This window comes from Fusarium redolens (assembly GCF_020744475.1).
Source record: "Fusarium redolens strain MPI-CAGE-AT-0023 chromosome Unknown BKA55scaffold_1, whole genome shotgun sequence".
In the NCBI taxonomy this organism is placed as follows: Eukaryota; Fungi; Ascomycota; class Sordariomycetes; order Hypocreales; family Nectriaceae; genus Fusarium; species Fusarium redolens.
The window spans coordinates 2,507,690-2,534,491 of NW_025763664.1; the positions used below are offsets into that span (position 1 = coordinate 2,507,690).

At 47.7% G+C, this 26,802-nt stretch overlaps 6 protein-coding genes across 6 annotated transcripts; 4 read left to right on the plus strand and 2 right to left on the minus strand.

Moving 5' to 3' along the window:
• Positions 1-832: 832 nt before the first annotated feature.
• On the minus strand, positions 833-1,741 carry BKA55DRAFT_532405 (CCAAT-binding transcription factor (CBF-B/NF-YA) subunit B-domain-containing protein; the record flags this gene model as incomplete). The annotated part of the gene is made up of 1 exon (XM_046189334.1): positions 833-1,741. One exon carries the CDS (start codon positions 1,739-1,741, stop codon positions 833-835), a length of 909 nt encoding a protein of 302 aa, XP_046056539.1.
• A 5,004-nt stretch (positions 1,742-6,745) lies between these two features.
• On the plus strand, positions 6,746-7,354 carry BKA55DRAFT_22652 (uncharacterized protein). The gene is made up of 2 exons (XM_046185258.1): positions 6,746-7,077; positions 7,155-7,354. The coding sequence occupies exons 1-2, from the start codon at positions 6,873-6,875 to the stop codon at positions 7,274-7,276; spliced, it is 327 nt and encodes a 108-aa protein (XP_046056540.1). The 5' UTR covers positions 6,746-6,872; the 3' UTR covers positions 7,277-7,354.
• A 2,993-nt stretch (positions 7,355-10,347) lies between these two features.
• Positions 10,348-11,484, minus strand: BKA55DRAFT_22656 (Redoxin). The gene is made up of 4 exons (XM_046185260.1): positions 10,950-11,484; positions 10,836-10,881; positions 10,600-10,765; positions 10,348-10,540 (listed from the first exon to the last, which is right to left on the minus strand). Exons 1-4 carry the CDS (start codon positions 11,261-11,263, stop codon positions 10,512-10,514), a joined length of 555 nt encoding a protein of 184 aa, XP_046056541.1. The 5' UTR covers positions 11,264-11,484; the 3' UTR covers positions 10,348-10,511.
• A 642-nt stretch (positions 11,485-12,126) lies between these two features.
• On the plus strand, positions 12,127-13,064 carry BKA55DRAFT_22654 (uncharacterized protein). Its single transcript, XM_046185259.1, has one exon. The coding sequence runs from the start codon at positions 12,264-12,266 to the stop codon at positions 12,765-12,767; it is 504 nt and encodes a 167-aa protein (XP_046056542.1). The 5' UTR covers positions 12,127-12,263; the 3' UTR covers positions 12,768-13,064.
• A 5,583-nt stretch (positions 13,065-18,647) lies between these two features.
• Positions 18,648-23,387, plus strand: BKA55DRAFT_588393 (uncharacterized protein; the record flags this gene model as incomplete). The annotated part of the gene is made up of 10 exons (XM_046194780.1): positions 18,648-18,849; positions 18,899-18,922; positions 18,970-19,031; positions 19,082-19,330; positions 19,379-20,972; positions 21,023-21,179; positions 21,946-21,966; positions 22,161-22,278; positions 22,332-22,948; positions 23,000-23,387. The coding sequence occupies 10 exons, from the start codon at positions 18,648-18,650 to the stop codon at positions 23,385-23,387; spliced, it is 3,432 nt and encodes a 1,143-aa protein (XP_046056543.1).
• A 628-nt stretch (positions 23,388-24,015) lies between these two features.
• BKA55DRAFT_682854 (uncharacterized protein) lies at positions 24,016-26,442 on the plus strand (the record flags this gene model as incomplete). Its single annotated transcript, XM_046198415.1, has 5 exons — positions 24,016-24,307; positions 24,363-25,017; positions 25,072-25,389; positions 25,441-25,504; positions 25,558-26,442. 5 exons carry the CDS (start codon positions 24,016-24,018, stop codon positions 26,440-26,442), a joined length of 2,214 nt encoding a protein of 737 aa, XP_046056544.1.
• Between the last annotated feature and the right edge of the window lie 360 nt (positions 26,443-26,802).

Below are 26,802 nucleotides of genomic sequence, written 5' to 3' on the forward strand. Positions count from 1 at the left end.
CACGTAAGAGTCATCAAATTTAAAACAAAACATTTACAAGCTTTAATCCTTAAACACAATCCTCCTATACTTCAGATCCAACGCCGGACCATCATCGATGACTCTAAACCTATACACCCCGTCTGAGAACCTCATTAAACAGTGAGGAGTTCACCAAGCCACTTGATAAGTGAAAAATAAACACAGTATCTTGTCCATCTCAGTTCCCTCTACGTTCTCTTTCTTTTTTCTTTTTTGAATCCGATTTTCCCATTCGTCGTCCATTCTCACGTGCATGAGATGCATCAATCACTCCTGAACCATGAACGCAGTGGCAGTATGGCTTATCGTTGGTAGCCAGACCGACGTTTGCCAGGGACTCGTTCAATGTTGGCGTGTGCCCCAGTACGCCAGGAAGTGAGACAGCAGACACAGGAGAAAAGATCGAACAACATAATGAAACGGGGTATCCATCGTAGCGAATCGTCCATCCATTCTGTCCATCTGTTATCCCCAAGGTCACACCCGTCCAAAATCGGGATGGTATGCTGTTGCCAGTTAAGTGCTGTATTAAAATGAAACCCGTCAAGAAAAGACGCTGTGCCGGATTGTGATTGGGCGGTACAAGCCGTCGTCACACGTAAACGAAGGTGCCAAGATCATCATCAACCCGTAAATAACTGTAGACACTCTCATCCGATCGAAAAGAAATACTCGCTGTGTTTGGAACCATTCAGGCCCTTGCAGGCAGCGTGGCGATGAAAAGAAGAAACAATCGTACTTTCGTGACGTCGTAAACCGCTGATAGGGTGAAAAAGGAGAAAGAAGGTGATACAGATATTTATTCGCGATATCAACCCTCATCCTCATCATCATCCCCGGGGCTGGCTGTGTCCGTCTTAGCTTTCTTGTTCGAGGTGGCCGAGCCGGCTTCAGACTTGCGCTTTGTTCCCGTAGTGCCGGAGCTTTCCCCAGCAGAATTATCTTTGCCATCGGCACTCTTTTCACCTTCGCGGTCCATTGCCGCTACCTCTTCTGCAGTGAGGAAACGTCCGCCAGGGCCGCGAGGTCTGCGCATCGCATGATTATGGCGCGACTCGTGAAGATATGGTTTGCGTCCTTTTGACGTCAGTCGAAGCTGTTCCTCAAGTTTCTGTCGAGCAACACGACGCTTGAGTATGCGATGGAATTGCTTAGCGTTCACGTAAAGCGGAGACTCCTCAGCACCACTTGCGGCTGGCATTTCCGGGGATTGTGGGTGTTGCATCTGGGGAGCGGGCATCTGAGATGGGGCAACGCCTGGTCGAGCACCGCCATGGCTCATCATGGGCGCTGTCGGAACGCCGGGGCTCGTAACCTGGCTCATTCTACGACCGGGTATTTGGGACATGCTGTTCATTCGAGGGGATTGCCGTCCGTCCTTTTTGGCACTGGCACCCATGCGAGGCGAACTTTGAGGAATATTGGGATCTGAAGACATATAACCGTAGTTGGTGCCAGAAGCAGCGGCGGTCGCTGCCATCGCGGCCGCCTGTATACCGGGCATCGCATAGTGCATCCCCTGCTGTGCCACTCCGTATTGTGGTCCGTACATGTTGTGTCCTTGTGGTTGAGTTTGTTGCTGTTGAGAAGCGATGACAGGTGAGGATTGTACCGTGTGCTGGGGAATGGTATTCGTTGGTGAAGCGATGTTATTAGCAGTAGCAGAGTTCGCGTAACCGGGATGTGTATTTTGTCCTTGTTGATATTGACTGTAGTCCATTCTCCACTAAGAATCCAGTCTGATCACTAAGTGTCGAGGAAATACGTCCTCGTCGCGTTGCTATTCGTTGATCGCGTGTAAGACCAATACAATTGTTCAATACTTGACGCGTTATCGGATGTCGCTGCAATAAGAGCTTTGAAAGATAACGGAGAGTGAATAAGCGTGATCGTAGGAACTAATCGTCGACTATACAATGATAGAAACCGATGTTCGTTTGGGAGCAGTCGGGCTCGAGTGTTGGAAACCCTCTCTAATACGAAGAGACTCTGGAATGAGGCGCACTAAGGCAATTGGGTACGCGTGGTTGAGCTGGCAAGCCGAAACGAGCTGGTGCTGCTGTGGCTCAATGTTGCCTGGAGTGGCTGATGAAACTATTTACACAGCCACGCGAATGAATATCGTCGAATCCAAGGGTGGAAATAAAACAAAAGACAAGCAGCGGTGGCAGAGACGGTGCTGTCTGGTCAGTTGCTTGTTGTAAGAGATCTGTCCAACCATAGGCGTTAGCTGAGGTGTATATATGCTAAACTAGGATAAAGGAGACGGTAGAAAAATGGGGGCGGGAAGGGTAAAGGGTGCTGATGGGCTTTGTAAAGCCACTCTTGATGCGTTGGCAGCTCAGCGTCTCATGCATGACGGAATATGCAATGGACGGGCCCACATCTCCCACTCGGCCAGCCCACTAGCTTTGGCCCAGAGCAGCAAGTACTGTAAGATAATTGATGCTCGAGGCCTCAAAGTAGGAGACTTCCTTCGTTGGGCAGATTTAAATACTGGGGGTAGAGCATGCGGCTCTTTGTTCTGGCGTTCTGCGTGGCCACTGATGTCGCTGACAGTCTTGGGCAAGATACTTCAACAAGACTGACGCCCGTTCATCATGCCGCATGACAACATAAAAAGGACTTCCAGGCTGCCTTGTCCAGAAACACCGTTTGAACTTCCAAAGGTATAGGCTTCCATGCGTTGGCGGCCATGATCTAATCACTCCCGAAATTCTGGTAGTAGCTGCGGCCCTGCGCCTCGCAACAGGGTCTTGAAGCGGGGTATTGGCTGGTCATAAGAATGAGACACTCGAATGGACGGGCGTGCATATCAAGGCTTGTGAAGTCAAGTGTAATGATACAGGCAGGGGGGCATGCATGTTTTTCAACATCATCATTTGTGTGACCAAGTAGACACTGGACTACCTCGATTTATTGAAGAAGGGACAATGCTTTATGTGGTGGAGTGAATGGGAATTTCGCCAAAGTGGCACATCTCGCTTTGGTACGAGCAAAACGGGTAACGCAGCAGAAAAGCCCATCATAATGGTGGGCGGTTGTCGGCACTGATGAATCAAACTCCAGAGTGTAATGACAGAAATGGTGATCAAGGCATTATAAAACAGAATAAACACGTGATACATACGTTTAGGATTGTCCCGATCAAATAAGGCGCCGGTGCGGTGACAGGCTATTAATGTTGTCAGTCTAAGTTGCGGTACAAGTTTGCCAACTTCGTCTCCAGTTTTGGTGTAAGTGGTCACCAAAAGATAGGGAAATCCTCGTTGCACCACAAGCTATAGGCGACAGCATGAAATGCGCGTTGAAGCAAACACTTGATGGGGAAACGCGTTTTGAGGGTGAAATGATGGCAACAAGGGAGCGCTGACACGATCTGATGATCACCGCGACACGACGCGCTCACTTTTTTTTACAATGGGGTTAAGTAGAGGACAAGTGCAATGATAAAGCACACGGTAACGATGCCAAAGGGTGGGGAAATGCCTGGACGATTGTGATAGAAACTGATGTTCTACGTACCTTTTGTTACGGATATGATGCACACGCGGGTGCACGGTTTGATGGAATACTGAGCGCGCTCAAGGCTTACTCGTACAACCTCGTTTCCGACGCCGGTTGACAAGAGTCAAATCCGGGGTAAAATCGAGATCCGCAGACAAGAAGTGTCAGGTGACGGGTAATGCGACCAATGGAAATGGTCACTATGATGCTGTTGACGATGATAGGCCTCGAAGTCGTGAAGTTGAAAAGGCGAAGCGAAGTGCGAAAGAGTGCTGATTTGCTGATGGAGCGAGGTGGGTTAAATTGAATTGGAGTGGGTGGGTTGTCTCGGGCGAGTGAAGGCTCGTCTTGTCGCGCGGCAAGTATGGGCTTGCGCTTGGAAGTGAATTGACAGGCCAACAGGGATTAAAGGGGAGACAAGGCAGTGCAAAGTCAAGTCTATCCGAGTTCGGCAGGAAAAATCTTGTCAGAAGATCAGGGTTGTTGACTGTCTCCGGTGCAAGTCGGACGCGTCTTGGACAATACTGCCTAGAGGATGATCGCGTGTATGGGGGTCTTCAGGTGAGATCACAGCGCTAGCTTCGTCGAAGATCGCCCAAGGGGAGTGCGTTTCTGAGAACGAGGCTGGGAGGAGGAAATCAAAGGGAGCAATGATTTGTGGGAGAATCAATGTCTTGATACCTGAGATAAAGAGGTAAGGTTGGTAAAGTCGTAGGTGGTTGTTATCGCACAATGATGAGGCTTTTGAGGTAAAGTACTTCCAACCCGGTCTTGACCTTGGCCCTGAGCTGAAAAATTGCTTGGGGGCTGGAAAGTGACAAGCTGAGCTTTGGGAGACTTGTTATGGCCGAATGAGCAATAGAAATAAGCTGTCCGTGGTAATAACACTGAAGCGCAGCCCTGGATGCCAGAACAGTTCAGTTTATTAGTCGGTCTTAGCTGATAGGGCTGAAGCTGGTAGCAATAGTCTGCCGTGCTATGCGTTGCCCTTTGGGGTGATATGGCGGGCGTTGAGCGAATAGCAGAACTTGACTGGGCTTGCAAGCACAGAGCGTTTACTGTCTGTGGTTCGCGGGCGGGAGCGATTGCTGGTCTTGCGCGCGTGTATGATCCAATCAAGGGAAGAAGTGCTTGTGAATTGTGAATGGCCAGAGAATAAAGGTAGCGACATAGGTCAATCAAATCAAATGTTTCGAGAGGCCTTGGACGATTCTGATTGCTCGTTGAGTGGACGAGAACAGGAGGATTGATTGGCCGTGAAGAAGGAGAGGACGAGGGAAAATGCGACGAGATGATTTGAGGGGCGGGATCCAGTCTGTTTTTACAACTTCCTTTGACTGGATGAATCAGCTCCGAATGTGGGTCTCCAGCCGCGTCAGGTTTTAATTGGGAGACAGACTGTGACGCAAGGAGCGCACCTTCCTCTCTTTTTAACCCTGGTGAGGTGTCTGTGTTTGTGCGGGGTCCACTTAGGTGGGGGTGTCCAATGTGGTGGCTGGGTCATTGGGGTGTGAATCCAAAACAAACCTTGAGCCTCGAGATATTTACATTCGTCTTGTTCAGTCCATTGAGAGACTGATATTTACAAACAGGAAAGTCAAGTATGAATTAATTTTACTGGCACTTTCAAGAAACTCGTCAAATCAGACGATATTATACTGCCGACAGCTGCCATAGCATCACCGTCACAGCCTCTGTTAAGCTCTTTGGTCTTCGGCATTGACCACCTCTATTCCGGTGTTCCGAGTTGTCAAACCCCAAGAATCAAACTTCTTATCTGATGCTTCAACAAACCCTGCTGTGAGGTCGATTGAGAATTGGCACAGGTAAACTTGCTTTGTTGGAGGAATGAGGAGATGGTGGGATAGAGGATGAACGTTTGTCTTCCCACTCGAGTACATCATCTCTATCGTTCTTTTCCAGACCGCTCCTCTCTAGATCTTGTATCCCAATACTTGGTTACCTCTTCTTTCTCGCAACTTCAGCTCCCAGGCCTCAGGGAGCAAGAAAACTTCTGACGTTAAGCTAGGGTGATAAAATAAAGGAATCTAAAGGCCTACTAAAGTCTATACTAGATGTACTTAAATCTTTTTGTCGTTAGGATAATGTTACTAAGTTTTATTTCCTTCCCCATCCGGGTAACAAACAAGATGTCGCGAGCTGTCACAGAGTGACGACAGAAATCGTGGTCGAAACACAAACCGTGTTTCTCACCCCTCTCTTTCTTGTCGGCCGATCATTGTCCGGGTTGGATGGTGTGTGGATGAGTTGGCAATCCGACTTGGACTAAAATTAGCCCCGAGTTATTAACATCCCGACAGCCGGCATAACGGGGCACAAGGTGTTGCTCAAAAGCTGCAAGCTTCTTCATGAGCTTCTGTCAAGTTCACAAAGAGATAGCCTGCTTTGACTCACGAAGAGCGGTCGCTAAGGTAAGGCATTCTGCTGGTTAGTTAGCTGGTGCCCAGGCTCGTTTAAATCGATACGCTATCGATATCCCACTGTTACAAGGCTGTACATTTTGATGTCAGTGGGCAGGCCTCAAACATCTCCAGCTTCATCAGGTCTTCGGTACCTGGTTCTGGTTCTGGTTCTTTCCAAAGCTCAGGCGTTTAAGCAGAAGCATCTCAGCGTCACAGTATCTGAACCCCAACTTATAGACACGTGACGAAATAATTTGCCTCTTCTTGGTCACATGCATGCAATGCAGTGAAACGAAGCTGGCTGAGAAGATCATGGCAACCTTGAATTGATGTAAACGATTGGCAAAAGTCGGTGTGATATTATTGGCACTCGCTCACAGCCTGAATCCAGCGATCTGGACCTCTTCCTCACTGGTTGTGTGGGATTAGATACATTTCCAGCCTCATTGTAGAAGTTATGAACTTGGCTTTGATCTCGTTCATCGGAGGTGTTTCTTTTTGCCTGCTCGTAGCCTGTCAAGAGCTTGAGAGTGTAGCTCCACAGCGCGAAGATCCACGTGCAGGATCCCTTGGACGTGCTACAGTACCCATCCGTCTCTTGTACGAGTGGAGGCCTGGGTCAAGAAAAGACGCAATCACAATACGAGGGCTCTCTATTCGAATTTGAGAATAAAGCAACGATACCTCCGTACATTGAACCTCTCTTCCCGCGTCACTGTCGTCAAGCCCTGTAGCTGCTCACCTCATTAGGTGCAGTCTTGAATGTCTCAAACTGGCTGCAGCAGTTCGTTCGTTCGTACGTAAGAGCTATGGAGTCGGTGAGTGGCCGTGGATCCTTGGCTTGTGGATCACGGTAATGGTAACACGGTCGTTGCACCTCAATGGGGGGAAATATGCGGGACGTCCTGCCGTAGGCTCCGCATGTGGACGAGAGGAACTCTTTGTGTTCCCGTTGCACGCGGACGCGGCGCGTACCTTCAATTGACATCTATTGTGTCTCTTTTTGCTTCGGGGGCCGATGTAATGTCATCGTATCCTGAGACGACGACGCAAAGTTGCAACGGTATTTTGCCGAACAGGAAGTCAATTTTCATGTCAGAGTCTCAGATATGGGGGTACAACATTGGTGCGTTGTCGGCTGTGCTTGATCTCACGCACCGCATCGCATCGCATTAATGAAATGCACTCACTCACTCACTACAGTGCATTGTCTGTCATATTGCTCCTCAGCTATAGCCTATACCTCCATACTTGTCTCGAGATCGCACGTCGTCTGCTGGGATGGTGGGGGCGTAACCGCGTGGTGGTGGTGTGTCTCCCAATAACCCCCCATGTCTTGGTCTTTGCTGTGCGGATGCATGTGCCTTGGTTGACCAGTTATCACAGCTTGGTCTGCGGCTAGGTAGCTTGGGTTGGTGTGGTGTGGTTGGGTAGAGATCCATCATCTTTTCCCTTCTCTTCTTCGTTTGCAGAGCAATGCAAGGTTACAGAACTGAGGCTTCAGTATCAATTGGTTACCATGGATCGATAATCTTCCGATTGGATTCAACACCAGATTTGGTATTCAGATATAAGCGATACCTAGCGAGCCATGACGCATATTGTTCTTCTACTACATGTGAGTGTGAGTGCCGGAACATCAGCGCCATGGTTTAATACTTCCCAATCATCCCATATCACAACATCAATGCATGTAGCCGCCTCATGATCTAGGATTGCATGCATGTATAACAGCCCAATATCGACAGCCATGTTTTACGCAAATACATACCTTTTGAGAAGTGACTGTCTTGGGCAACAGCGCATCCATCTACGTAACAGAGCCTGATGGACTGTATGGTTAGATCCGGTCTGTCCGCCTTGTATCTCGACATCAGTCTGCAATAGCTGTGACGCCTTGATAGTTGTGACTATCAGCCCACTTGCAAGGTCTACAGTGGGATGCAAAACGTATTCGCAGGTGTGCAGTTAGGCCCATGCTTCTCTAGTTAGTAGCTAAGCTTAGCCTGGGTACCTGATACTAAGTTATCCGCCTGATATAGGTGTAATATAAGGTACTGAGGACCTAGAAAGCTACCCCTAACTAGCTCCCAAGCATCAAGCCTAGCTGCACACCTGCGAATACTTTTTGCATCCCACTGTACCTGATTACAGCATCCAGTAAACAACGAAACCCAACTCGATCGAGTGATGATATCCCGTAGCTCAAGGAGCCCTGTCTTGGATGAAGGCTAAGCTATTTGTTTCCTCACTTCGCGGCCGCCGGCCGCCCAAGTCACACTTCCAATATCCGATTATCACCTCAGCCGTAATTTGAGCTCCTGAGTTTTGGTCACTATCTTGACATGATTCATACCTCCAGCGGTATCACTTATGACTACATCTAGGTTTATCATCTCGAAACTAGGCCCGGGTCACACGCGGCCGTCACATATCCGGGCATCTTTAATTCATTGTCGAGCTTTGATTCGCAGTTAATCATTTCTGACATTTCCTCCAATACCCTTGTTGCGCGCCTAAATTCACCACTCAACAAGGTTGCTCACGATATCGCGTTCCAGACGCGTCCCGACCCCTCTGCAAGCTCCTCATTAGCCTTTCTTTCGCCCTGGTCTAGTTTCAACTCATTTGGGGTGACAAGCCCAAGCCCTTGCGATGGATTCTCATTCGTCGCCGCTGTTACGTTCATCAAAGTCTTCAAAGCGCTCTCCGTTCCAAGCTTAGACACGGCCAGTCGGCGATCATCATCTCGGGCCACGGCGGTTGAGTCCTTGTTTGGAAGGCATTGCTTTGTCTCAAAAGCTGCAATCTGAGGGACGTGCCGCCATAGGTATCCCCGTTTTGATGGAACTTTTCGGCTATCGAATTGACAAGCGTTCCCTGTCCGGTAAGAATGATATGTCTAGTGATAGTGATGTGATATTGGTCAGTCCACTCCAAAGTCGTTTCTGTTCAATATGTCTTTAGTATACCAAGTGAGGGAACAACAAGAAGTTGCCGCCACATCAACGACGTCGCTATTTCCGTAATGTATAGTATTAGTGAAGTAGTTGATATGATGTTTTCTATGCAAGGTGTTTTTCCATGTTGACTACGGCAATATTTGCGACATGTTAAAGTTTTACTGAACTTAAGAACTGTACAAACTTGACCGAGTTGATATGATGATTCCCGTTCACTTGATCCACAATCCTCATACAGGAAATAATAATAATTATTATATGTCTTGTCGACTGATGGTTATTTTATTAAGAATGCATTCCCAAGTGCATGCTGTTTGGTCTTGTGGCAGGTATAGGGTAGACCACACCGGAAGCCTCTCCTGTCCTCCCTTGAACATGGTATCAACACGGACTGTAATAGAACAGTTGTCGTGATTAAGACAATGGATGATTCCAACTGTCGTCGGAGAAACCACCCTGGAACTGTAGAGTGCTGTTGAATATTTAGAACTGTATGCGTAATATGTTATTGGCAGTAGTATCTGGATCTTAAAACCAAAGGCAACGCATGTTGCGAATGGTACAGTACCAACGCAAGCTAACTCAACAGATACGCAAGAGCGAGTAGAATCCTTCATTGCCACAACTGCTGAGAGTTTCAATACTCATGCCGAGTTATGACCGCCAACCCCCAGGACAGGTATCATCAGCAATGGTTTCGATAGGATCCTATGATCTTAGCCAGAAATGTGTCATTCGCAACAGAGTCTTGTGTAATAACACGCCCTCTTGAAGTTCGCAGGTGATATCAAAGATCTCCAAAAGAAAATGAGAGGTGAGAACACCTACACAGCCACAGCCCCAGGAGGACCTTTAACCTTTACCCTGCAGCTGCAACCTGTGATATTTCAAGACTGCGCTTGAAACTCTGCACCTCCCATGCCGCCACTCTTCCTATCACTGGACAACTGGAAACGACCAGCTTTTCCACCAGGCCTGCGTCACAATATATCTGAATCAGAGACAAAAGGTTCAGACCAAACAGGTGGATGTGAGGTTTCCATATTAGCTAAGGTTTGCACGGGTGATGGGTTAGCGGGGGTAAACTTGTGACAATACATCTACCACATGAAATGGCATGGTACTGACACTGAGCAACTTACTCTGCTCGCCAAACGTGAGTTCGAAAAACTGTGGCTCTAGAAGAGTTGGGCAGCATGATGGTCGTGGAAGCGATGAGGATATTGTCACAAGAGTCTGAAGCCGTGGCTCGTTGACCAGGAAGCCCATCCCACCGGGAAAGTATCGTACCCAGAAGCAAAACACTGACAATAAGGCTGCTTCGAAGGTAGCTTGTCCCCTTTTGTCATGTTAAATCGATGTGTCAAGATCGAGGAAGGCTTTTGTTGAGAGGTTGATATTTGTGAAGATCAAGATGGTTGAATGAGTAGGCCATGATGATAAATGGGGGAGGTGTCAAAGTCAAAAGAAATTGGGTGACTGAGATAACGAATCCACATGAGTACTGTAGTGATATATTTGGATTACAAGATGCTCTCAAGGTGTTTGAGATAACACCAAAAGGACACTGCACCTAGATATACATAGATAGGCTAATTTAGTCGAGCACTTGCTCTGCCATGGAGACTAGTAGACATGATGTTAGCCAATGTGGACATGATAAAGGACCTTAGTATATTACTTACCAGCGCTGCCAGTGTTGTCAGGCTCGACGTACGCCTTGCTGACCTTGCCATCCTCTACCTTGAGGGCATATCGCTTTCCTCGCATACCACCAAAGACCGCATACGCTTCGAAGCCAAGGTCCAGAGCCTTAGTGAACTCACCGGTAGGGTCACCAAGGAATCGGATCTGAGAAAAGTTAGAGGAACAAACCGGAACCTTGAATCAGGGGGGTTTTATGTTTAAAAAGTTGACTCACGCCGGTCTGCTTAGCGGGGTCGAGCTGCTCGCTCCAAGCCTTCATGCTGTAATACACAGTCAGAAACATGCCATATTGTTATTATATCAGACGATTCATGGTGGTTGAACTTACACAAAGGGATCATTGACAGATACAACAAAGACCTGACCGGCCTGCTTGAGCTTGGGGTGGTTGATGTAAGAGGGGATGTGCTTGCTGGAGCACGTTCCGGAAAAGGCAGCAGGAACGCCGACGATGTATCCATTGGCTGACTTGAACTCCTCAGCAAGATTGACTTTGTTACCGGGTGAGTCCTCAAGAAGGACGTCAAGGTCAGGAATCTCTTGGCCAATGCGGACCAAAGCACGAGGGGTTGAGTGGAAGCCCCGTGTAGCAAAAGCAGGCCTGGCGAGGGCGATACGTCGGAGAGGAGCTCGGAAGGACATTGCTGAAGGTTTTGCAGATATATTTGTGAAGCGTATATGTTATTTCTGAGAGGTACGCGTGGTCAATTGCTTCTTGGTTTGCCAATTGAGTTTCACGGCGGAGGATGGAGCTTGGGACAGCTGCGTTACAAATGACATCACGTTGAGCTCCTTAGCGCAGTGGAGCTCGTTTGTTGAAAGCTGATGTACTGGCTTGTTGCATTACGCAATTTTGTGCGGGAAAATAGTGATCGTGTCACTGGCAAAATACAAAGCAATGCTTTTTGTACCTCTTCACTTACTCTTCGGTAATTGGTTACTACTGATTGCTTCGGGGCTATAAGCTGCACATATCCATCCGTAGGTGGCCTCGCTGACGAATGACCTCTATCGACGTGTTACATCAACCAAACTGAAAGGAAGATATCAAAGTCTTCTGCTACCAACTAGAAATAATTGGACCATAGGAAGGTATGTAGGCGATAGAAAAGTATGGAGAATCTTCTCAATAGGTACCATTCAAGTTACCTATTGCTAAGGAGTTTCTGGTGAATAGTGATAAAGATGTCATTATGCTTTGGGCATTGCGAGGTTTCCTACTTATTGTTGTTTGCTGGTAACAATAGAATGATGAAGGAATATGCAGCTATTCAAGTGGCACTGCTGTATGCAGTGTGCCTTCCATTCTTGAAATGCATCAGTTCGGGCACACCTCCTGCCTGTATCCGCTGTTGCTGCCTACGGTAGAGGAGAAAAGCTCAACTCCTCCAGCTATTTATGAAGATCTCCAAATGCTCATAATTCAAGAGTGACTACATATACAACCCTGCGAATCTTTACCGAGCGAGTTTCTATGCGCCTCACCCTCATTTGAAACCACAAACCTTTCTACTAAAGGCGGTTGGGCTCCCTCCGAATGATTTCTTTCGAAAGGCTACACGACTATATCTGATTGAGAAGCGAAACAAGCCCAAGACAGTAAGATGGCTTGATTTTACCGACAATATCGATCATAAAAGACATGTATTTGACATTTGACGAACACGATACTCTGGGGAACATCCCGCTTCAGCGACCAGGTTTTACTCAACAGGTCACAAGTGAAAATCTGCCACAGATAATGCTCGACACTTTGCCTACACAGACTCCAACTTGGCGCCTTCATACTCATGTGGTTTACGTTGTCGACTTCAGGGTTCAGTCTCAATGTGCACAAGGAGATCCCCCCTACACCAGCCGAGCGAACAGAACCCGCGATCACATAGAAAGCGGCTTATCCGTACAGACACACGCGAAAAGGATGTGTGGTCACCTTTACATGCCTCGAAAACACCCGATTTACGATCATTACGTGCTTCAGAGTCAGAGACTCGACAACATTAGACAGCACGAGTATTTTGAGTCCGATGCCGCCATCGGTTTCATATTCAAGAAGAATTACCAAAGCCACTTCCACCAGATTCTTCGGGAGATACAATTACCGGAAGAGAAACCCTGGGGACCCAGCTCTTTATCGACGCCATGACATCAACGACCAATCTTTCCCTCCTGAAAATTCGACGGACTAGGTGACGGCTGTGCTTATAGCGATGGGAACAAGGAACTTGTTGATGGAATATGTGCCAAATGACTGGTACATAGATGAAACAGGAGTATTCCAGGAGCGTGGACGACACAAAACTAGTGTTCAAGATACTATTGTTTGCAAGACGTCAACTTTGGTTGGGATCTTGTCGTGTGACTGAGATACCAAGAGGCTATATCTCGGAGCCATTTCCATGCTATAATACCAATGCATTTATAGAGACGATGTCATCGGGAGAATCTGAAACAATATCCCTTATGCAATTGAACAGTGTGGTGCATGATGTATGTTACAGATGAGTATCTAACAATCCGGAAACGCCGTCTGAGTGATGCAGTGTTTGACCAGATACATTATTCAATATCTCAACATTACCGCATGAATGTCGAAGTAAACTTGCGTTTTATACTTGTATGGAGCGTTAGAACTTTCGTTGAGGACTATTGATAGCCATTGCTTTGCTATCGAACAGTCTCAACACGTTCAATTGCGTGTGGGATATTAAGGTACCAGAAAACTTGCGATCATACAACCATTCTGGGAGCAAGGACACAATAACATAGGACGAGAAATATAGTACGTCTTGACTCACAGGCCACAGTTTCGATAATCATTGTTTAAAGACCTGACACCGGAATCAACCGAGCCTGTACATGGGTATTTGCATAAAGGTCACGTACGTTACACTCATGTGTACTTTTTATTTACCATGGAGGCGGCTAGGCTCGTCCCGTTGGCAGAAGGGTGTTCGTTTCAGAATTAATCAAGGGTTGACAGGCCCATCCGGAACCCCGGATGGAGAGGCAACACGAACATAAAGAAACACATCACCTGTGCGCATTCAATCGTGATGAGATGCTTGCTATGCAAGGGGTCTCCTTGCGTCTCGGTTCGCTGGCGGCTATTTGTCTCTTGAGTAGAACCAGAAATAATATTTTGTATGTATGTTGGCAGTCTGTGCCGCATATCAGACACAAGCATCTGTAGGGTGAACAAAGTCCAGTCCTTCGTGTCTGAATTGGCTTCTTGTATAACCAACATGAAGGTTTGAGAGCCCAGGTAACATGGTGACAGCACGTGGGGGTTAGCTCTCATATCGTGGTGCATTGTGGATAGGCAACTCGTATCCTGATCCTGACCTGAGGTACTGACGGGAGTTGAGATCAGAAATCTTACGCATCTAAACATGGGACATGGTCGTTGAGAGTGGAGCTATCTCGATGCTAGCTTTGCAAGTCTTCAACGCTGTTTCTTGGCCTAGATATGCCTAAGCCGCAACCTCTTGCTTGGCAATGTATCCTCATATGCAGTTACAAGGCGTGAAGGAATTTGTCGATGCAGGATATATCACTCGCTTTGACATCTGCTTTCTTTTTTCCAAAAGTTCTGGGATCAGGCAGGCTGAACTATCAGCTGAAGATGCAAGGTTCCAACTACTCCTGCATGTAAGTGAACTGGAGAATGCTGAACCGTTCAACGGTTGGGTTCGGCTTCCTCTCTCTCCATTCCAATCCCTTGCCTCGAGTGATATGTGAGAAGTGGCCGTCGAGACAGGTGGCTCTTAGCCTTGAACCAGCTGTTGCTTGGTGATTGGTAGAAACGATGGTAAGCATCCAAGTAGATCAGCCATCAGTATCTAGAGTGAAGGCTGGCGTTGTCTAGACCTCAAATCAGCTTAGCCATTCGAGAAACCGCCTTGTAACAATGTCATCTAGACAATCCTGCCTCAATCAAAGCCGTTGTCATTGAATGAAAGGGAAAGGCAATGGCGTGAGAAGACAGAATGTGGAGCGATAACTTGCGCATTTTGCGAAAACCACTTGCTGTTGTATTCAGCCATGTCTCGCAGATAGTCAACATTAGCGATTCCTCGACAGACGAGAGCCATAAATGTATATGAGAAGGACGTGATTCTGACGATCGCCGACTCTCCGTGTATCAGAAGTCTTCTTTCGGGCTGCCAAGCGTCAAGTTTGCGTGACAACATGCCGTTTTAACTGGGCCTGCTACTGTGATAATGCCCAAGATGGTGATCTTCGAAACTTTGAAGCCGTTTTTTATCGTTGCATCGCAGGTTACTCTGCCGGCGATCGACAATGCCTCAAACCGCACCGCAGTCGTTGTGCACACGACAGGACAGGGAGCCAAGAACCAGGTAAGGTACCACTAGACTCGGAATACATTCAGTTGCTGACAGGGGGAGCTCGCATGGCAGGCAAGGGGACCTGGAAAGACGAGGCACAGCACGCCAGAGACATGGGTCTAAGTGAAGAGAGACAAGGTGATGCGAGACATTCCGCAGTTGGAATGTGTGTATACGCGCTAACACGACGATGATAGTGTATAGACCAGTGAAAAAGCAGCTCTGAACCCCTATCGTTGAAGAATACCTAGATACGATCATTTGCGAGAACATTTTTTCCTTGATGAAAAACGAGCTGACTACCTACTACGTAGTAGTACAATAAAGATTGTCAATCAACTGCAGGGCCCTTGATGGAGTTGCTTCGGTTTCCTTTATTTCTCCACGACGAGTGGATTCACTCGCTCGCTAGAGCATCATGACCTCACTCAGTCACACGGGCCTGCTTAGTGGTCCATCGTAAAGAGAGCAAAATGGCGGGCATGTTTAGCTATTTGAAGCAATCTGCGAATGGCCCGGCGACAAGATGACAACATTGCAGCAATGTAACTGATGTTCAACTTTTATCACCATCACAATAGCATCAATAACCAACACACATTGAATCAGAGCCAATTCTTCCCCTCCATTATTACCCATCTCACGCACGCGGGCATCCACAGCGAGCCGTCCATGAGTGCCCGCATAAGCAGGTGCAGGCACTTTAGTAGAGCCTTGTGCTTTGTGTCTAGCCCGAAGCGGGTGATGGTCCAATCTACCCCTGACTTGGCACGCAAGGATGGGCCCATCTTCCATGTCTCTTTTCTCTTGTTGCCCCTCAACAAGCGTTGATTGACAGAAAACTTATGCAGGCCTCGTGAGAGCAGAAAAAGATAGATGAATATTGTATACTATATGCCAAAGGATACTCCTCTAACCATAACATATTCCTGACTCCAACTAGGTATCTTGATCAATTATAGTAGTACAGAGATATAGAACAAAAGAAGCTCAAGTTCTTTTTCCTCCCCTTGTCAGACACGAGGGCTGTTTTGGCGCCCTTAGCCCAGACCATCCACCACTGAGCACCTGTGGCAACCCTCCACTGCCCCTGTCTCCTGTCGTGTCGTGTCGTTTTGAATTGGATGGATGTTGAATGTGAAGCTCTGTCTGTGCTCTATTAACTTCTGTTGCAGGTCGGTATAACCGTTGGTGACTTGGCTTCAGCTTGGGCACATATCAAGTCACAGCTTCTCGGCTTTCACTCATAGTGCTGTATCATCGAGGACGCATCCTTCAGCTGACCGAGTTCTCAAACAACCGGAAGTTCGCACAAAGTCTTTTTTTACTATCTTGATCCTTGTATTTGGGCATATCTATAATCCTTACCAACTATGAACCAGGGATCTTCCCACTCGCAGCCCAACCATCCAGCTACTTACTGCATGTGTGTTTATCGGCACTCTTTGTTAAAGAGTTCTTGAGATCAACCCCTCTGATCGACCATGAATCTGGCGGTCTGACGACCAGAGGATGATCAATCGCTTGTCCAAGTAACCAAGCTGCCACCGAGTCGTCTTTTTCTCAGAAGAAATACGGGAGGTTTATACTACCAAATCAGACTACAAGCCTCTGTCAAAGAAACCCCGCCAACGCCGCAATTGCAACGCCTCCGTTCCACATGATTTCAAAAGGCGACTGACTGTTCAGATTATTTCTTTATAGAAGCAACAAGTAATTGAATTGAGTCTCGAGTCTTTTGTAATGAAAGTACATGTACTGTACGGTTGAACTTGATTGGAGCCAGGGGGTCATTGCTGTAGAGGCCTTTGTTTCTCGCCCGCAAAATCCCAGGGTCTCATTAATGAATGTTAGGGGTTTTAAGGTACCATGGCCAACAACGTTAGCAGTCCGGGTTGTTGCTGATCGTCATTGCACCTGTGGGTTCCCGTTGCAAGAGCCCGCTCTGAAAAAGATCATGTTTTTGGGCGGCGTCACTCCACTCTGTCTCCCGTGAGTTTCGTCTCTGCCCCTGATCCCAGCCAGTATAATATGGAACCCTTTCAGGGCTTGGCCTTCTTCTGTTTCTTATCTATCTCACATATTTACGTAGTATGGCGGCTGGTGGTGTGCATGGCAAGCGTATTTTGTTGAAGGGCTACTGCGGGTGATTTTGTTAAACCTGTTTGATAATTGACCGTTGAATTGTGTCCCGTCCGTTGTGTTAAATTTAGGCTTTCAAGGCAAGGTATTTGCAAAATACAGCAAGACTTCAGGTTGAGCTAGCTTCTAAGCTCTACACCAACTCTGTAAAGGTAGGTAAGGTAACTAATACTCACTCACCAGTCTAGCCAACCTGAAGGTGGTAGACCAGCCACGTTATTCCATTCCCATCCATACCACCCAGTTCGCCTTGACTGGGCATCATCATCACCATCCATCCATCCATCCATTACCGGTATTGCTCTCTCATCTCAGTTCAGGTACCGATCCCTAGGTAGGTACTGTACGTAGCTGGTCGGATTCTCTGATTCGCCCTCCCTCCCTCCTCTTTCACTTGGTCTGCCACCTCAGTCTTGTTTCTTACCTGCCCTCCATGACATTAGTTGCCCCTGATTCTTACCTTTCCTTCTTCTCCTTTGCCCTCCTTTTCGGACGTACAGCAGTAGGCAGGTACTCTAGAATCACACAAACTTATTAAGTTTTTGTCACTTTTCTTCTGGATATCTTCTTCTGTTCTTCCAGTTCTTCTTCAACGTCGATCATTTCCCTTCTCAAAAGCAGTCCATTAGATTTTCATTCATCGTCGCCGCTTGTTTCGCGCTCGCTTTAATTCCTCCTATCCTCCCCACACACACAAACAAGTACAAGCCCACAACGCACGCACGACCCTGCAGCGTCGAACGCCAACGATCCACCGACCGTCCCACGCGCCGTCTCTCCCTCCTGAAGTCCGCGTCTCAGCCGTGCATAAATCTGCCCGGAAATACAGCAAGATCCATGTCTGGTACCTTGCAGTCCACTATCTAAACTACCCTGCTTCAAGTACCCTTCTAGCTCAGGTACTTCGCTTTTGGTTGCCTTGCCTGTACAATTCCATCACAGACGGCCCCCCTTCCCCTTCCTGCCTCTGCCTTGTCCACCACCAACACCACCACCGCCTACCTCCACTTTCGTTATCACCATCAACCTGCCGCCGTTTTGTTGTTCATTTTGCGCTTCTTTCTTCCTTGAACGCTTCCTGCGCTCCTCCCGAGATCGAGGATTTTCAAAATTTCGCATAGCGACATACTGTCGCTCCCATTGAGCTGCCGTTGCCGCTTGTTTCCTGTCCGTTGTTTTCTGAGCCAACGTATTGCCGTTGCGCGCCTCCAACCGCCGTGCTCGCCTCATAACCGATGTCGATACCTCCTTTGATACAACCTTGATTATTTTTCGATTTCCCGCTTTTGCAACTCTAATCCGTTGAACGCCGTCTTCGCCTTGTTGCTTACCATTCACCTCGAACTGGTCGTTGCCTTCGCTGCCACACTTTACCTCGACTCATCATAATTGGGACATCCTGACTCACTGCCTTTTGGCTATTCTGGTCATTTGAGGAAGTTTTGGCTCGGCACCAGCGCAATTGCTGCTCGTTGTCTGGGTCCAGAGGCATACAAGCCTGAGCCCTTGTTATCTTAAATTGCAGTAAACACACTATGTCCATCATGTTACAAACACCATCTCGAGCTTCTACCGCCTCTTCCTCCTCTTTCCAGCCTATATCACGCCAAAACACCATGTCTTCCTACGACGGCTCGCGCTCTGCGCGCCAGTCGAAGCGCTACTCGATGTCAGCTCTGTACATGTCAATTTCCGCCAACGAAGGAGACTTACAGATTGAGGATGAGCTTGCCAAAGGTAGGCCTACGTGCACACCTGAAGAGGATAAGCAACTAACCTATTCCAGCACAAAAGGCGTTGCGTGATCTTAGTCTAAGATTTCATCACAGTCAAAGAAGAACTTCGTGTTGGAAAAAGATGTGCGCTATCTAGATTCCCGAATCGCGTTGCTTATCCAGAATCGTATGGCCTTGGAGGAGGTACGTCTCCCACCAACATCAACATGAATGAGTTCTGATTAGCGTTACAGCAAAATGAAGTTGCCAGCCATCTCGAAGATGCTCTTGAGATGCAGCAGGGTGTCTTCCCTAACGACGATAAAACTCAGAAATACGGAAACCTTTTGTTTCTGCTCCAATCTGAGCCTAGGCACATTGCACATCTCTGCAGGCTGGTCTCGATGTCCGAGATTGATTCACTCCTTCAGACTGTCATGTTCACTATCTACGGAAACCAATACGAGAGTCGAGAAGAGCATCTCTTGCTCACTATGTTCCAGGTAAGTTTTCCAGGTCATTGAAAGAAATGCACGTCTCACAGGCTCTAGTCCGTCTTGACATATCAGTTCGACAACACACCAGACTACTCCTCCTTGCTCCGCGCTAATACGCCCGTCTCTCGAATGATGACTACATACACCCGAAGAGGTCCTGGTCAAAGTTTCCTCAAATCCGTGCTTGCTGATAGAATCAACGGCTTAATCGAGCTGAAAGATCTTGACCTAGAAATCAACCCGCTCAAGGTCTACGAGCGAATGATTGAACAGATCGAAGAGGATACTGGCCAATTACCTCCCCATCTTCCCAAGGGAATCACTGGCGAACAAGCTGCCGAGAACCCTCAGGTCCAGGCCATCATCGAGCCCCGCTTAACCATGTTGACCGAGATTGCTAATGGCTTCTTGACCACCATTATTGAGGGCCTCGAGGAAGCGCCTTATGGTATTCGTTGGATCTGCAAACAAATCAGAAGCTTAACCAAGCGCAAATACCCAGATGCTAATGACCAGGTTATTTGTACCTTGATCGGTGGATTCTTCTTCCTGCGCTTCATTAACCCTGCGATCGTTACCCCGAAATCCTACATGCTTATCGACGGAACCCCGGCCGAACGACCCAGACGAACTCTAACATATATCGCCAAGATGCTTCAGAACCTCGCGAACAAGCCATCCTACGCCAAGGAGCCGTACATGGCTAAGCTCCAACCGTTCATTCATCAAAACAAGGACAGAATCAACAAATTCATGCTTGATCTCTGCGAAGTCCAGGATTTCTATGAGAGCCTCGAGATGGATAATTATGTTGCGCTGTCAAAGAAGGATCTTGAACTGGAGATTACCCTCAATGAAGTGTACGCCATGCACTCGTTACTTGACAAGCATCATGATGAGCTGTGCAAGGATGACAATTCGCACCTTGCTATCATCATGTCGGAGTTGGGAGCATCACCCCCACAGTTGCCACGAAAAGAGAACAGAGTCATCAACTTGCCTTTGTTCAGTAGATGGGAGTCAGCTATCGGCGATCTGACGGCAGCCTTGGATATCACGCAGGAGGAAGTCTATTTCATGGAAGCCAAGTCGATTTTCGTACAAGTCATGCGATCGATCCCAGCAACTAGTGGGGTAGCCAGGCGACCACTGCGACTGGAACGTATTGCTGATGCCGCAGCTACAAACCGCAGTGATGCAGTAATGGTTCGCAAAGGTATCCGGGCTATGGAGCTGTTGTCTCAGCTTCAGGAATTGCGCGTTATTGACAAGGCCGACCAGTTCAGTCTCCTTCGGGACGAAGTTGAGCAGGAGCTTCAGCATCTCGGATCACTCAAAGAGGGTGTTATCACCGAGACCCAGAAGCTGCAAGAGGTTTACAAGACGATCCGTGATCATAATGTCTATCTCAATGGACAACTCGAGACTTATAAAAGCTACCTGCACAACGTTCGATCACAGAGCGAGGGTACTAAGAGAAAGCAGCAGAAGCAGCAAGTCCTTGGTCCGTACAAGTTCACACACCAGCAGCTCGAGAAGGAGGGTGTCATCCAGAAGAGCAATGTTCCCGACAACAGACGGGCCAACATCTACTTCAACTTTACCAGTCCATTACCTGGAACATTCGTCATTTCATTGCACTACAAGGGTAAGCTACTCTCGTTCTCTTGTTACTCTAGCATGCTAACTTGAAGTCAGGTCGTAATAGGGGTCTACTTGAATTGGATCTCAAGCTTGATGATCTGCTTGAGATGCAAAAGGATAATCAGGATGACCTTGACCTGGAATATGTCCAGTTCAACGTGCCAAAGGTGTTGGCATTGTTGAACAAGCGCTTCGCAAGGAAGAAGGGCTGGTAAATGATCTATAATGACAATACGACTCTCAGCCACAAACATCTCGACACATATTGATCCATGTACTACGACCGCATCAGACGGAGGGGCTTGGCGTTATGGATACTGATACCACGGAATATTCTGTTCTCTTACCTTGGGCCAGGAAGCTACTTGGAGGGCTTGTCACCATGGTTTCTTTTGTTAATTTTCATTTGTCTGTTTTCTCTTTGGCATGAGCATTCACTTCATGTCTTGCGTTGTGGTGGTGAGACGGATATGGATGGATGAGGTGGAAATCAGCGAGCAGGAAGGACTATTCTTTTATAATACCGTTTGCTTGTTTCTTGAACGGCGGTATTCTGCTTCGGCTGGTCCGCGGTGGGAGCCTGTAATGCGGAACCTTTATTATATGTGCATGCCAGTAGTCTGTTAATGAGATGGATATTATCCTCCAAGGCATGTAAGAGTGGTGGACAGGATGATTACAGCTAGGTTTGCCGCCTTGAACAGTGATAATGAACAACGGGATTTGAGTTTTATAATGAAAATATGAGCTATTACATTAATATATGTGAATTAATATTTGGCACGCCTTGGAGCACGAAACACTGATTGATGACAAACAAGAAAGAGATCGTTGTTGAACATTGACCTAGGTATCCATGGATGTCATGGATGAACCGAGGAACCGAACGAACCTAGGGATTGTGGGGAGCTTGGGGAAGAGGGGCCACATAAGGTCTGTATCCCCCAGATCTGAACCTCGGCATCTTTAGTGACTAGCAAGGGGCCAAATGTTCCAAGGTAAGCTCATCGAGTCAGTTCTTACACCTGGGGTACATTAACTCTCAACATTGCAATTATCATTTAATCGTAGGTTCGCCAAACGATTCTTCAATTCATCTTTCAAACCTCCGACCTCTATTTGGTGACCTTGAACAAGCAAATCGATCATCTACCATTATTTCTTATATCTACTCACTTAATAACATACCTAGCCACCTCACTGTCTCAGGGATGGCTGGTAGAATTCGACAGCCCGTCGATGAGGCGGCGCTTGAGAAATACATTTCTGAGCATGTCCCAACCATCAAAACACCAATTGATCTAAAACAGGTGAGCGTGTTGTTCGTGCTCTTCTCAGTGTGATGGCTGCTGATGTCAAACAGTTTGGTTTCGGCCAATCCAATCCTACATACCAGATTACTGCTTCAGATGGCCAACGCTTTGTGATGCGCAAGAAGCCACCTGGAAAGCTCCTTTCCAAGACAGCCCACAAGGTTGAGCGCGAATACCGCATCATGCATGCTCTGGAGAACACTGATGTTGCTGTACCCAAAACGTACTGTCTATGCGAGGATGACTCTGTTATTGGCACACCATTCTATATCATGGAATTCCTCGATGGACGTATCTTCGAAGACTTTACCATGCCAGGCGTGGAACCCGCCGAGCGTGAGGCTATGTGGCGCGATGCCGTGGTAACGCTGGCACGCTTCCATGCAGTTGACTACAAGAAGGCCGGTCTGGAGAAGTTTGGCAAACCATCAGGTTTCTATTCGCGACAGATCAACACGTGGGTGACTATTTGTGGTAGTCAGGAAAAGGCCGTCGACATTGAGACCAAGGAGCCTGTTGGCAAGCTCCCACACTTTGAGGAAACGGTTCGCTTCTTCAAGAATGAGCGTCTGCAACCCAAGGACCGGGCAACACTGGTACATGGAGATTATAAGATTGACAATTTGGTATTTCACAAGACTGAACCAAAAGTCATTGGAATCTTGGAGTATGCTCACCTGTCCCATCCCATAATTAGTTGCTAACGCATATTCTACAGTTGGGAGATGTCTACTGTTGGACATCCGCTCTCCGACATTTGCAACTTTCTTATAAACTTCTACTCGGCCAAATCCCCCGGTGCGACTCCTTATGATGCATCCGGATTTCTCCCCGGCAAGACGCCCGGTCTTCCACAACCAGAGCAGATCCTGGAGTGGTACACAGAGGAGAGCGGATACGATCCTCGGCCAGAGGTACCATGGGGAATGTCGTTCAGCATCTGGAAGCTGGCTGGTGTTTGTCAAGGAATCGCGGCGCGATATGCGCTGAGGCAGGCGAGTAGTGAGAAGGCAAAACAGCACGCTGTGACGAGGGGATCTCTGGCAAAGTTCGCTTGGGCATTGGCTAAAGAGGCTGGTGCGGATGAGACTGGGACGAAACTGTAGGATGTGCATTGTTGTAATGCGCGGAATGTCTGAGATCAGTGTCCCATCTGTAGATCTAGACTTCTGACAGTCTAAGTGGATATAGTATAACTTTGTTGAATGTCAAATGCATAGTAAAACAAAGAAAAGAGATGGATTGCTAAGCCACTACTGCTTTACAGAATATTTCCTTTCATTTTGTTTCTGTCAGAGAAACCAGTCAAGGCATTAACATCTTGGGGCTGGTGTGATCCAATCACTGGTGTTTTAGGTGCAACACCCCCGAGATTCAGATCCGAAACGCTCTAATGGGCCAGGCGTTTAGTCTTATGACGTTGCACTCCTCACAACCTAGAATTGGATATTCATCTATACTTCAAATGTTGATATCATTCGTGGCATAGATCAATTACCTCCGTCCCCTCTCCATAAACTACTCCGTACCAGGCCCTTGTATCTATGCAATAGCGCCTTTACGCGAGCTCTGGGGCGTTTCAGAGCATCTATCTTATCGCTCGCTACGCCAAAAAGGGTCAAAACTTGATTTAAACCATCACCGACAACGCGATAACTGCAGCTCATCCTCATTGTCCTGACTTTGCCACTCCCTTAAACATCACTACTACACGATTACTTGACTGGCCATTTCATGGCTGGCAACACCCGCCGGCGCATCACGTTGCCGGATCCTGAAGAACGACGCCCTCTACTGAGTAGGCTCAGTACAGGCGGTCCAGAGAACCGCGATGCCTTGTATAGTTGCATGACTGATCCTCATAGTCATTTACCTGTGTATACCAACATTCACCGTATTCGTCGCGATATCATCAGCGTTGTTGAGGACTATCTGAGCCTCGCCCAGCTGCAGGATCTGAGAATTAATGTTACAGTTGTGCGGCCGTTGGTTGATAAGTTCTATGGCCTCAACGACATTTCCATCAGTAAGAGAAGTGCCGTCAACCCCTTTGAGACTCCTTTACTGATATAACCGGATAGTTTACTGTTTACTGGTCAATCGTGCTCAGTTTCTCGAAGAGCAGTCTCATCTCAACAACCGTCACAATGTCAACTTCACACGTGCTACTCTATGTGAGCTCATAGCTACGCGCATCCTGAGACGCTTTGGTGAAGCGCATGACGATGGCCATGACGGTCTTTTACTCCTGGCTCATATTCTAGTCGCTGGTTTTGAGCCCTTTCAGAATGCCCCGGAAGAGATTCGAGAGGAGGCAGAGCGCACCACCTCATGGGTTGACTACAAGACGCTGCCATCTCTCGAGGTGGCCATTGTCACTGAGAGCAAGCATTTCTTGAGTTCCGCAACTTGCCAAAAGGTCGTCAATGCCATCTATGAGGGTCGAATCGTCTATACCCCTTCAACATTTTGGGACATCATACCTGATCATTACAAGTTGAAGCCTATCTCCATTTATGACCCCCGCGAATCCCCTCTTCTCAACCAATATCGTCTGATTGTTCCCCGAACCCGAAATGTCCTCGAGTCACTCCAGTTTGCTACGCTGCTCACCCTCTACGTTGCGGTCATGGTTCTTAGAAGGAAAAACCGCTATGGACCAACAGAAGCAGCTTTTGCTATTTTTGCTTTTGGATGGGGCTTGGATCAATTTGCTACTATTCTAGCACATGGCTGGTATGCTACAGACCTTCTAGTCGTGTCGTCAATCAAGTACTGACTTTTCAAAAGGAACGTCTATACCCAGAACCTGTGGTCATTCCTCGATGTGGCCTTTGTTCTCATATACTGGGTGTATCTTGTATTACGGTTCTTGGGCTGGAAGCTTGGCGACGCAAATCTTGACGAACAAGCATTTGATGTGCTTGCACTCGCCGCTCCTGTATTGGTTCCGCGGCTGGCTTTCAATCTGCTGAGCGACAATCTCGTGTTCTTGTCCCTCAGGTCAATGATGGCGGACTTTTTCTTCTTAACAGCTCTATCTGCCTGGTGTTTCCTGGGGTTCTTGTTGTCACTTCTCTGGCTCGGCGAGGGCGCACACCCCATCCTGTAGGTTCTACCTGCACCACCTTGGTGAAATGTGATACTGACATGCATCAGAACAATATCGAAGTGGATGATCTACATCTGGTTTGGATTGGATGGAACAGGTATCCATCGATCGGTCAGTCTTTGTTGCCCCCCTGTACGTTGAATGAATTCTGACATCTCTACTAGACCGAGTTTCACTGGCTGCTAGGACCTAGTGTGATGGTAGCCTTCGCTTTCCTCGGTAACACCCTCTTCCTTACCATTCTTGTCTCGATGCTTTCCAATACGTTCAGTAACATTTCGTCAAACGCCATAGCGGAGATCAGCTTCCGTCGAGCAGTTCTCACACTTGAAGGCGTCAAAGCTGACGCTGTGTTCGCATACCAACCCCCGTTCAACATCCTCGCTGTATTCCTATTTATTCCGCTTAAATTTGTTGTGAGTCCGCGCTGGTTCCACAAGATTCATGTCACAGCGGTCAAGATTCTGAATCTCCCTCTCTTGCTCATAATCGCTGTTGCTGAACGCCGCCTGCTCTGGCCCTCCCGAGAGATCGAGGACCCGACCGAGGTCAAAGCTCCGCCCCCGACAAAGAGCCAATTTTGGAAGAAGTGGCGGTTGACGGTTCACCGAGACCTTCGCGCCGTGTTTCAAGTCCCACCGCCTGATACTGTACACGACGACATTGCTGTCGATGATGATCTCACGCATCATCTCATCCGCCGACAGTTCACACGCAACGCGACAAATGAGATAGAGCCTCGCAACCTGCAGACTGCCGCCAGGCCTGATCCCGGAGCTCGACGCCCATCACGACGAGATTCCATGTTTCCAGGGATCCCACCTCAGAAGCTTCGAGGATCCTTCTCTGAGAATGACATGTTTGAAGGAACTACGGATAGACTGGCCAATATGGAAAAGGCGATACGGCGTATGGAAATGATGCTATCTCGTTTGGTTCCATCCGTCGAAGACGCCATCAGCGATGACGAGCTGGAGCAAAGCGGGACACTCAGAGGAGACAATACTGCCGAGTCATCATTTAGAGGTTTAGCGGACCGAGAGTCATGATCATTGCATGGTGTTTGGGTATGATTATAAACAGAATTGTACACGCGGAGAGCTATGGAAGGGCGTTGCCATACAATATTATTGTGGTTGTTTTTTGTTTTAGCACTGAATAACTGGCACTGTTGGAAATATCCTTCACCACACAGCCAACCAACCTTCCTTTTCTACCTTATGAATAGAACTTCTTCATCTTTGTCTTAGCAATAATTCCAAGACATCTTTTCTTGCGATTTTACTTCTGAACACCTCAGAATGTGCACTCTCACATATTTCAAACACAAAGAATGCAAACACACCTGGATTGTCCTCATGGAACCCTGCGAGCCATTCATGGGCCTCAACAATTGCCCGACCTTCTGC

Excerpts from the sequence above, each read along its gene's own strand:
- BKA55DRAFT_22652 (XM_046185258.1), top strand. The coding sequence starts at position 6,873 with ATGTGGACGAGAGGAACTCTTTGTGTTCCCGTTGCACGCGGACGCGGC. Across the intron at positions 7,078-7,154 it reads GATATGGGGGTACAACATTG|TGCATTGTCTGTCATATTGC; the intron begins GTGCGTTGTCGG and ends CACTCACTACAG.
- BKA55DRAFT_22656 (XM_046185260.1), bottom strand. The coding sequence starts at position 11,263 with ATGTCCTTCCGAGCTCCTCTCCGACGTATCGCCCTCGCCAGGCCTGCT. Across the intron at positions 10,882-10,949 it reads TCTGTCAATGATCCCTTTGT|CATGAAGGCTTGGAGCGAGC; the intron begins GTAAGTTCAACC and ends TGTGTATTACAG. Across the intron at positions 10,541-10,599 it reads TGACAACACTGGCAGCGCTG|TCTCCATGGCAGAGCAAGTG; the intron begins GTAAGTAATATA and ends CATGTCTACTAG.
- BKA55DRAFT_22654 (XM_046185259.1), top strand. The coding sequence starts at position 12,264 with ATGTATTTGACATTTGACGAACACGATACTCTGGGGAACATCCCGCTT.